Source organism: Hydra viridissima, unplaced genomic scaffold, assembly GCF_058129835.1.
Source record: "Hydra viridissima isolate aposymbiotic clone 2 unplaced genomic scaffold, HvirCarnegie_v1 scaffold_7, whole genome shotgun sequence".
NCBI classification, from domain to species: domain Eukaryota; kingdom Metazoa; phylum Cnidaria; class Hydrozoa; order Anthoathecata; family Hydridae; genus Hydra; species Hydra viridissima.
The window spans coordinates 17,154,493-17,166,702 of NW_028324306.1; the positions used below are offsets into that span (position 1 = coordinate 17,154,493).

Here is a 12,210-nt window from a genome sequence, read left to right on the forward strand (position 1 = left end):
GGCCCATTATTGGCATCAACATTGGCGCATTATTGAGTACAATATTGGCACAATATTGAAAAGGGCTACATTGTGCGATATTGCGCCAATATTGATTTATAATATTGTACCAATATTGGCTAAATATTGGTACAATATTGCATAAATAGCTTAATTTATTAGTGTTCTCAAACATGCGCCAATATTGATCTAAGTATATTTAGATCAATATTGGCACATTAGACCCATATATGGGTCTAATGTTGTTGCTTGTAGTAAAAACATTCGCGCAAACATTCATGAATAATAATGCATCAATTGGTGCATTATTACGTTGACACTTTATTAACACTTTTTTTTATTATTGCAATTTCACAATGTTCTTTTAATTATTGACAAGCGAGAAAAATAAACATTTAAATATATATCAATTATTAGACAAAACAAGAATCACAAGCACAATTAATCAATTATTAAAATCAATGTCTATATGTTCATTGTCGATACATTGTCTATCTGGATTAATCGTTGGCACCTTTGAGAAACGATTTTTTCGACCTCCATTCCTATCTCCAGCTTGTGCAAGAAAACAGCTCATCCGATCTCTGATTTCTTTATCTGTACATTTATTAAATTTCTGTTGTACAGCAGCTGTAAGGCAAAAATATTTTATTGGTTATTATTTAACATACTATATATAGTATTTTTCTTTAGCTATTCAATATCTCAATTAACTAAAATATAAACAATAACTTTAGTTACTCTTTACAGCTAAAGAAACATAATGTCTCAAATCTTCAGCTTTAATATTCTCTGAGATTAATGACTATATCTATAATCTATTTATTAAATATTACAAAATTCGATAAAAATTCTACAGTACAATAAATTATAAATTAGATCAAACTATTGTTTTTACAAATCTTTTTCAAAATTTAGATTTTAGCTAATTAGATTATTTTTCTATTCTTCACTTGCCCAAGGCCGAGGGGGCCACTTCAGTCGAAGAGGCTACTCTTTTTTTTTTCTCTCTTCAACTAAAAAAGAGGTTTAAAAGTTGCAATTTATATTTCTAGAAACAAGTTTTAGATCAGTAAAGATAAATTTTTAAAATAAATCAGAGATTTGTGATTAATCTCAAAAATCTGAAGTTTTGGAAAAGTGTAAAAATTGCCTCCCTTCCCATACAAATAATATAAAATAAACAATATGCAATAATACAATAAATTATTATACAATAAATAGTAGATATTAAAACTTTAAATGCAATCATAACTTTTTAAATTTAAGTACCATAAAAATAATAAAAAAATAGGTGGTTAATTTAATAAACACAACATTTTACCTATCACACACTTATATAGCACTAAGCTTATAAAAGACTTTTTGTTCTTTCGGCCTTGCATAGAGTATTGCAGGCTAACCTCTTTTGACAATAAAGAAGCCATCACATTCGAAGTCATCTTTTTATAATCTTCCCCACCGACTAATACCAATCTGAGAATCTAATAGCGAATATGCACGAATAGATTTATTATATAAAACATTTTACTAAATTTTACTAAATTATATTCCACAATAAATTTAGCTGACCTCAAAGCAAATACTAATTGTATGATTACAAACTGTGTTCACGTTAATGTATATTATATGTGAATATATGAGAATATATAACTTACAAGAGAATTCATTTTGTCTTTATCAGACAATAGCTGCTCTGTGGCCAGCAAATCATCATTTGTTTCAATAGGAATTTCCCATCTTATAATTGGCATTGTTTGACCAGCTGCTGATGATCTAGTAGTACTTGAAGATGATAACGCAATAGTTATCATTCGTTGCTCCATAGAGTCCAATCTTTGGTTAACCTGCTTGATTTCATATTGCATGCTGGAAATCAAGCGCAGACACTTTCCTTGAAAAGCTGCAAATGTAAAATTGATATCATGAATATAATATGGTAACTATAATTCTAATTTCATATTGATTGATTTCTTAATTGCTTTTTTAACATTATGCCATAAAAATAAATATAAACAATATACAATAAAACTATAATAAAATAGTAAAAAAAATACACAAATTATTACCAAAAACTGACTTGCAAAGGTCATCTATTGTATTTATGGGTAATGGGAGAGGGATGTAGTCTTCACTACTTTCAGGCTCTTCTAAATTGTTCAATTGAGGAGCTGTATTTTTAATTATTGAATCTGACTTCTTAATGCATGCATTAGTAGAGCTGCTTGCAATAAATGTTGGTTCGTAGTTTTCACTTGCCGCAATCGAAGAAATGCTGCGTTCTTCCTGGCTTGTCTGAAAACTTTTCGAACTACCTGATTTTAGATTCTTTGGTTTTCGAAAGATTTTACTCATGGGAATCGCTTCTTTAAATGAAGGCGACATATTGATGTTTTCACAGTCATGAAACTCATTAAAATTTTTTGAAGATTTTCTTTGTCGCTTTTTTAGAGGAGCAATATCAAATTCATTGCTTTCGTCACTTTCTATATTTGAAGTGTAAAGAAGCTGTTCTGCTTTTTCATTTGCTCCTAATAATGCATCTACAAAAAAAGTTATATAAAAATATGTAAATAATACCTGCTTAAATAGATAATAATTGCTTAAATAAATTACTAATCTAATACAGTACTACCACTTATATTTTATATTTTTCATTGTCATGCTAATGTCATGCTAAAAGCATTGTCATGCTTTTATTTATTTTTAATATATTCACCTCATGAGTATAGTCAGTAGGGTTCTTATAAGCCCTTATTGTTTTTATACACCTCTATAAATTCTATAGCTACAAGCACAAACCTTGACAAACAAAATGGAAACAAACAAATGGAGCAAATTTGTTTCTCTGCATTTCACAGTAATCTCCTAGATGATATTCATCCTAGTGGTAGTATTGCAATGAAAGTACGCAGTCCTGATCTGCATACCAAATTAACATCAGGACTTAACTTCTCCATAATGTCATTTAAATGACATTATGGAAAACCATCCAAACCACAAAAGGATGTAAAACTTAAAATAAACTAAAACATATAATAGGTTTTTTAAAAGTAATAAAAATATTTGGAAAACACTTTATATTTTCTTTCTAATGATATGATAATTATCTTTACCTTTTTTGTTTATTTTTCCTTTTTTTTATTATAAATTTTATTTTCATGTTTACTGGTTTATGTGTGTTTTGTATGTTATATGTCTATATGCTTATTATTAGTCATATTATTCCCTTCAATATAATATTATATTCAATACAATATAATATTGTATTCAATACTATATTAAATATAGTCATACAAGCCCTTCTGAAAATAAGTTTGCAGAGCTTTATCAGAAACATTGTTCCACGTCTCTAAAAACAATACTGAAAAGATGCATGCGCAGAATAAATCTATATTTCTCGAAATTGCCTTTTAAACTACCTAGCATTTTAAGGTGCTTTACCTAGCCTTTAGAAGGTACTAATTCAAAAAACTATGTTTTTATATATATTTGAGCCAGTTTTACCTCGGCATGATGCTGCACTGCATAAACCATAATATTTTGGCCCCTTGCTCTAATCATGAGAGGGAAATAAGTTTACAAAATACTTTTTAACTATTATTAACTAAATTTAAATTCATGTACAAATTTAAAATTTCATGCACTAATCTTTAAGTGTTTGAAAATTATGACTATATAAAGTTTGAACGCCCTTTAATTTGAGAGGTCATTAAACTATGGTGGGTCATATTATTTAGTAATATGAAAAATAAAAATAATTTATAGTAATAAAAAAACAAAAACAAAAGAAAAACGTATGTATAAAAATAGTTAATATTATATCATAATAATTATGATATGATATTAACTATTTTTATATATACATTTTTTTTGTTTTTTTTTTATATATAAAAAATATTTTATATATATAAAAATAATTAATATTATATCATAATAATTTTGATATAATATTAACTATTTTTATATATAAATTTTTTTTTTTGTTGTTATTATTACTATAAATTATTATGATTTTGTAATAATAATAATTATTTATACTAGCAATAAGCAACCCGTAAAACGGGTTATGGTCGGTCTGTTAATTTATAGTGGCTGTATTCCACAATTTAAAGTTGCGAAACCATAACTAATACCCTTTTAGAAAAACGCCTTCAAATTTAAAAAATTAAACCATCTGTAAAGTTAAAATAAAAAGTATGCGGAGGTAAAATAATTTACCAATTATTTAATATTGAGTAATTTACCATTGACATAGGTCATATTAGTGTAAGGCAGAACCATTTTCCTCGGCATAACTAAGTTCAACACAATACGTTTTTAGTTACTAACACAAAATAATAAGACTTCATCATGCTTTAAATTGACGAAAAAGTAAAGCTAAATTCTTGTTATATTTTTTGTAACATGAACTTTAATAAGATTAATATAAAGCGAACGCAAATTATACATGAGTTATTAATTTTTTGGTATCCCCTTGATACATGTTTCTTGAAAAAAGGAAATTGTCTTTTAAACGTTAAATGCACACAACTAAATAAATTTGCTAAAAATAACTGACCATTTGGCCATTACTATATATGGCACTAATCTGACCATTTTTATATATGGCCTCTTTGTTTCAATAGTTTTTAGTAAACGGTAATTCGCTACCATTTACTTAAAACTCGTTTTGTTACTCGAAATTTAATTCTCTTCAATATTTTGACACTAATAAAGAACCTCCCTTCCCCGTTTTTGTCTTAATGGTGGTCAGGAGAATAGAGTTATTTTTATTAAGAGTAATCAAGTTTTTGATGAAGACCTTTTACCAGAATAATAAAATGTAAAACAATCATTTACATGTATAATAATTTTTTCTTTTTAATATATATAAAAATTTAACGTATATAAGAATTTTTTCTTTCCTCAAAAGTGTTGCAAATGCAAACTAAGCTAATTAATTAGTTAAAAACCTTATAAAATTTAAGTAACTCGATATTTGAAAAATGCGCTAAACTACAATATTAACCACCAAATTACTGTACAGCAAATTATTAGGCTTAAAATAGAGAAAACTTTAAAAAAAATTGAACTAATTGCATACATTTATATCATTTTAACTGACCAAAATTTACAATAAAAGGTAATCAGGTTTCTTTTTATAAATCGTATAAATGCGTCAATCGTAAATCCTAAAGAAAAATAAAAATGGAATTATGATACTATAATTACAACAACAACAAAAAAAAACAAAAATAAAACACCGCATAAAAACTGAAAATCGATGTACCTATTTATAGTAACCCATTTTGACATGGCAGTTAATATAAACATTTATCGAAAATGTAACAATAAAATCTGTTTCGAAGTACAAAAGGATTAACAATACTATATATGTATATAAAAAAAAAACCAATTTAAGATATAAATTGCATTTTTACCATGTTGTCTTGGCTTTCAGTAAATAAATAAAAGCAGTAAGTTCCAATAATGAAACAACCTATTATTCATTTTTTACAATAGTCACCAACATGAAGGTGTCTATTGTTAAAAATGAATACCAACACAAAACATCACAACAATAACACATAACAATAGAATATTTACATCCTTGATCCTAAAATCCAGTGAAGATAACAAACCAAATTAAAATATGAAAGGCAAAATTAGAAAACCAATTTAAAGTTAACTATATTTATCTTTTTACTAAACATATAAATACATAAAAGTATATTTGTTTTTATGTTCAATATTAGTTATTCAATTACTTCAAATTTAGGACATGAAAACACCCTGGATTTAAAGATCAAGGTTGCATACTCTCATACACATTACGCTAAACATTAAGAGACATTATTATGTGTTTTGAGAATAATTAAAAAAGGCTACACAACACAACCTAGCTCCAAAGCAGTAACTCCGCCTGGCACTAAATGCTGCCAAGTCACAACTCTGCTATAAGTACATCGCTTGGGTGGCAAGGTTATCAATCTTGCCCAACATAATGCCAAATCACACCACTTTGAAAACATGGAAACAACATAATTTAAACATATATACAACTATAAACAAATATGGTTTTATATAACACATTTGATTAATAATCTTTTCAATTTGATGAAGAGTAGCTTGTTCAGCTATTAGAAGTGGGACTGAGTGGTGAATGAAATCTTCCATCATAAAAAATTTGTATGTATTCCAGAGATGTAAAGGATTGTCAGGTTCACAAAAGGTTAAAATAATTGAAAACAACTGTCTAATTTTCTTTGGCATGGACAATACCATTAAAAGTATGCACATCCTCCCAAGATGTTGCTCCTTTTGCTTGCAAAAGTAACAGTCTAAGAAAAAACTATTCTCCAGTTGGATTAACTTTATACATTCTTACTATCACCTTATTACCACCCCTTTATCTATCCTTCCATTTACAATGTTTATCATCAAATATAAAGTGATAAGGAATGTCTACATACGAATAGCAATATGCTCTTTCATTTTCAGTATTTAACTTAAACCATGCCATTAGGTGCATATCACGCTGAGCTGCACGATCTAAAGCCATATGTTCTGCTCCTTCTCTAAAATACAACAATTGATTTTCAGGTAGATGTTTACCAAGTCACAGCACTTTAAAAACACAGAAAGAACATAATATAAACATATGTACAAACTATAAGCACAATAAATGTGTTTAAATAAGTATATAAGGTTAAATATATACTAATACTAAAATAAATAAATACCTTATATACATATTTAAACACATTTTTAAAACAATTATGTAACACATACACAAACAGTAAAAAAACACTTTACATTATTATAAAAACACATTGATAAAACAACTATAAAGCACTTATTACCAAATACACATACATATCAAAAAAGCATATATGCAAACAATAAACGTGTGAAAACAAAAATTCTAAAAATGATGTAAGAAAATTTAAAAAGATACAAAATATATATTTACAAACAATTCACTTTACCTTCTTTTTTTTCTCATAAGAACTGTAATCCTCACAACAAAATTTAATCTTTACATACAGTAACATGTGACATGCCATGTCAGTGTTGGCACAAAATTTTAATTTACTTTTCTAAATTTTCTAAAAAAGAACAATAATAGTTAAATAGCATCACAGAAATTTCAAAGTAGTAATGATTTCAAAGTAGTAATAACCATTTTATGGAAATAGCATTAGTATAACTTTAAATAACATCCATACCCTTATTTTCCTTCTAAAAAATAAAATATCAAAAATAAAACTGCTAAAAGAAAAGCTAAAACAAACAAAATACAAACGATTTAAAAGATTAAAATCCTTTCTACTTTTTCTGATAAAAATTTAAATCCTTTCTACTTTAGCTAATAAAAATGTATATATAACTATTTTATATACTTACTTCAAATATAATATGATCTTAACGATTATCATTTCTCTTAATATGATTCTTTATGTAATATATCTAAACTAATGATTAGATTTCAAAAGGAAAAGAGTTTCAACTCGCTGAAGAGATCTTTCTCCAATGGCCGCGTGCATTTAGAGAACGCGCTTTTTCAAAGCCTAGTAACTAATGACGAAACGACGTTAAACATTAAACATTAAACGTTAAACGTTAAACGTTAAACGTTTCTGTGCTAATTATATTAAGATTATATTAAGATTATATTAAGATAAGATTATTGTAAAAAATGATTATAGAAAAATAAATATCTTGTTATTGTTGTTATGTTATTGATTACCATTACATATGCTTACTAGAATTTCCCAGCAATCTAACAGGCAGTTTCTCCCATAGACTTTCATTAGGCATCACACAGTCAGATATAAGTTTTCCAACATGTGACATAGACTTGAGGTGACTTGGCCACCAAACTTCGTATGAACTAAGTAACCAACAAGTTGGCACAACTTCCATGCAACCTTTTTCATTTTCTTCAAAGGACACAATAGAATATTTCTTTTGAGAGTTGAGTTTCAGCATGTTCAACTATTACATAAAAACATACAAATTTTAAAAGTGGTAAAGGAAACAATTGACTAAGTTATAAATTAGTAAATAATAAATAAGAATAGCCTCTTTATGTGTAGTGGCTCCATCAGTTTTGGGGAGGTGAATTCAATAAAAACAAATTAAAAATAAAAATAGAATGCCTATATTTACTTTATGAACCCTCTTTAGTACATATTTTTTTACAATATATACACATAAACAAGAATCCCCTAGTGGGTAATTATTTACAAAAATAACTGATGACAATTTTATAACTATAACTTAAGACAATTTTCATACTATTTATAATCATCAATAAGTAATAACAGTACAGTGTGCTGTTTTATGCAATGAATTCGCATTTTGCAATATCGGTTTTTTAATAACGAGCCAATATTGGCTTTATATTGCCTAAGTTGGCCAATGTAACTAATATATTACCAATATTGGCACAATATTGCAAATATTGGCCATTATTAGCCAATCTAAACTATATCGGAGCAATATAGCGCCAATATTGCTTGCTACTACCCTAGTAGCAAGCAATATTGGCGCTATATTGCTCCGATATAGTTTAGATTTATATTGCTTGCTACTATAGTAGTACCCTATAGGGTAGCGTCTTTTCGTAATAAAATCGCTTTCTTAAAAACTGCGATATGTAGCTAGCGACATATCGTTACAAAATCGACATGTTTAAAATTCAATTATTTTCATAATTATAATAGATCCAACACTAAAAATCGAATTTTTGAAAATGTTAAAGACATTACGAAAGAGTAAAATAAGAAAAGAAAAATCGCTAGAAAATCGTTATAAAGCTAGCTAGTCGCTAGCTCACTTCCCACCGGGAAGAATCTCTACGACTTCTCTTATATAGTGAAGAATAAAGAAAGAGGGTTTTCAAAGGATGTCAATATGATGCTGCTGGGGCACACCAAGGAATAGTAAGAACGCAAAATGAAATTAAAGCTTTATACTATTGGATGTTAATTACATTTGGTGTAGAAGCATGGGTTAAGTACATGTTTATTACTTGCTTTTTACGTAGGTTTCCTGTTTATTTTCCTGATAATATCAAATAAATAAACATGTAACCTATATTAAAACATACGCTTTTAATTGTATAAAATATATTTTTCTAATTAACTGATAGATAGTCTATATTACAGATCAAGACATGTAAACAATGTCAGTTATTTGAAAAACTAAAACTACTTCAATTACACCCAATGCAGGTTTCTGAAAGAATATCAATTTTAGGACCTAATTGTTCCATTTTCAAAAACATTAAATGGCAATAAAAACATTTTAACAATGACAGATATATCTACGAAATAGAATGATGCTAGGGCATTGTCTGAAAAATCTACTGTTGCTTTTGCTACTGCTATGGTTAACACTTTTCATATGTATGGTCCATCAAAAATAGTAATTACTGATCAAGGAAGAGAATTTGTGAATGTGGTAAATGCAAAAAGGTTTTCTAAAACTTTTGTCCTCTTTGTTTTATTTAAATTTTTATGTTAATTATTTTTAATTTTTTTCTTATAGGGGAGATTATGCACCCATGATCCTAAAAATCTATCCGGCCAATTTACTGAATACATGTTTTCACTTCGACCTCTAAAGTAACAGAAAATGATAACAAACATTATATTTTACTATAACTTAATGATCATTTACTGACCAAAATATTTAAAATAAATTAAAAATAATAAAAATTAGTAACACTCAATTGGGATTAAGGATGCATACCAGTATACTCCCTTGATCCTACATATATGAACCCTTGATCCTATTTTTGTATACTTGATCCAAATCCAAATTTATAAAAATTGTTTTTAAGTCATTCAAGCAATGTCTATAACAAAAACAATTTAATTTTTTATAAATTTTATTACAACTTTTATTCCTCTTATTAGAACAAAGAAAAGTAAAACCAATGTAAGAAAAAAATTAATGCAACAAAAAAATAAATACCAATGATAAAAAATTGTTATGTTTTTACTGTGGCTCTATGTTTCCTCAGTTGTTAAAGTACGAAAATACTTCTTTACAATATCCTTGAGTAGATCTACAAGACAATTTATTAAAATGCTGTGCTTCTAATTTGTCACTGCTACTATTATAGCTGTTCAAAATATTATCATTTTTACTTTTATAATTTTCGACATCAATTTTTCTTTTTCTTGTCATGAAGATTTTTTTTGGCATAAAGCTTTGTGATTTTTTGTCTTTTTTGACTTAGATTTTTTTTTCTTTTCCTGAAGCCTATTTAGTTCATTTTGAACAGGAGTGTTATTTTTGTTCAAAATATTTTCGTTTTTTCTTTGATCACTTTAAACATGAAATGTTATTTTTCTTGTCATGAAGATTTTTATTTGGCGTAAAGCGTCCTAAATTTTTTTCTTTTTAGACTGACATTTTTTTTCATTTCGTGAAGTCTGTTCAGTTAATTTTCAACAGGAGTATCTGTGAGTATTAGGGTGCGCTGATGCTTTTGTAATTTAGCAGACTTTCTTGATCCAGCCTTTGAAAATGGCTTGATTTTTTCTAGACTTGCTTGATGAGCAATATTAATAGTGACACAGGACAGTTGACTCCCTAAGTCAGTTAATTTTAAAAACTGAATAGGCAATAAACTAGAAGGTGAGTCTGATGGCAGACTTGAGATTGAATGATTAAAGGCTGGGACATAAAAATTAGTAGAAACTGAATCAACAGCATGTTGAAATGAATTAGCAGTGACTGGTTCTGGATGGTCTGTAAAAGATGAAGCGAAAAGCTCATTATCAGAAAATATGTTAGGGTTAAAGGGTTCAATTTCTGCCGCAGCAAATCCTCCAGAAATGTTAGATGGAGTTGTTTATATATATATACATATATGTATATATATATATAAACAAACATAAACAAAGATTTTATACACACTCATATATATATATATATATATATATACACACACACACACACACATATATATACACATATATACTTTTACATATATGTGTGTGTGTGTGTGTGTGTGTGCGTGTGTGTGTGTGTGTGTGTGTGTGTGTGTGTGTGTGTGTGTGTGTGTGTGTGTGTGTGTGTGTGTGTGTGAAAAAAAAACAGATTAAATATAACCATAAAATATTGTTACTAACCGTAAATCTATTAGCTATGCTTATTTCACAAACAGATATATGCATAACTAAAATCGAAATATGCAAAAACAATAATATTCACAACATAATTATATATAATTAACTTTAAAGTAACTTTAAGTATTGCTCTAAGTTATTTTATTATAATTGTGTTTATTATTATAAGTTAAACACAACTAGGCAACAAGTTTTAAGTTAAACAAAACAAGAGGAGTCGTTTATACAGTTTTTAGCAAAACATGTACTTCGGCAAAACGACAAACGAGTCATCTTACCCCGTTCATCTTGCCCCTAGACTACGCAATCTTCAAAAATAATTCAGTACTATACACAAATAAGTTATAATTGCTTAACACTAATCGTATGGCTTCCAAATTGAACAAGCTCAACGAAAAATTCTCGCATATCACAAGCTGGTGATGTAATGATGAAAAAATTCAAATGCAGGTGGATAATTTTTTTTTTCTTAATATCGGAAAAACCTTATTTTATACTTATCTTTCAACCCAAAAATGATATTTATAAAGACATAAGTAAATCAAGTAGATATAATCTACATCGCTCTCAGCTACAGTCAGCTTTCATATTTAGTTGAGTTTTGAAGATAATGGTAGGTCGTCATCTTGCCCCATTCGTCTTCTTACCCCATGCTCCCCTATATGTTTTTATACAATTCTTAATCAGGATAAAATTCTCTATCACAATCAAAAATAAAAATAGGAGGGTAGAAAGGAAGTTAGCACCGTAAAAGTATGGTTTATAATTTTCCAACCTAAATTAAATTAAAAACTGAACAATTTCTATCTATATTGACTGAATTACAGCAAATTAAATATATGAGGAAACCTATTTTCTCACCCAATATTATAAAGTATTCACTGATGTTACAATATACCTCTACACAGTCCTACCAACTTTTGCGTAAAGATTTGCCTTTATCATCAATATCTTTACTTAAAAAAATCATTAGTGGAAATATTCATGCTCTAAGTTGTGAAAAACATTTAAAGTTAGAAGGGAAGATTTCTCAAAACATTTGCTTGCTTTTTGATGTACTCGAAAAACGGTGAAGAGTATT

General features: G+C 27.7%; 1 protein-coding gene and 1 long non-coding RNA gene across 4 annotated transcripts; both read right to left on the reverse strand.

Moving 5' to 3' along the window:
- Positions 1-394: 394 nt before the first annotated feature.
- Positions 395-1,838, reverse strand: LOC149886404 (uncharacterized). Its single transcript, XM_090092979.1, has 3 exons — positions 1,659-1,838; positions 1,325-1,484; positions 395-630 (listed from the first exon to the last, which is right to left on the reverse strand). Exons 1-3 carry the CDS (start codon positions 1,824-1,826, stop codon positions 446-448), a joined length of 513 nt encoding a protein of 170 aa, XP_089949105.1. The 5' UTR covers positions 1,827-1,838; the 3' UTR covers positions 395-445.
- A 3,159-nt stretch (positions 1,839-4,997) lies between these two features.
- On the reverse strand, positions 4,998-7,566 carry LOC149886405 (uncharacterized). 3 transcript variants are annotated; one of them, XR_016454096.1, is made up of 4 exons: positions 7,390-7,566; positions 6,972-7,091; positions 6,456-6,560; positions 4,998-5,174 (listed from the first exon to the last, which is right to left on the reverse strand). It is a non-coding gene; the product is annotated as an uncharacterized LOC149886405 (long non-coding RNA). The 3 variants fall into 3 exon arrangements; XR_016454095.1 differs by having other exon boundaries at positions 5,002-5,174; positions 5,882-6,560; positions 7,390-7,560; XR_016454094.1 differs by lacking the exon at positions 4,998-5,174 and adding an exon at positions 5,212-6,323.
- Between the last annotated feature and the right edge of the window lie 4,644 nt (positions 7,567-12,210).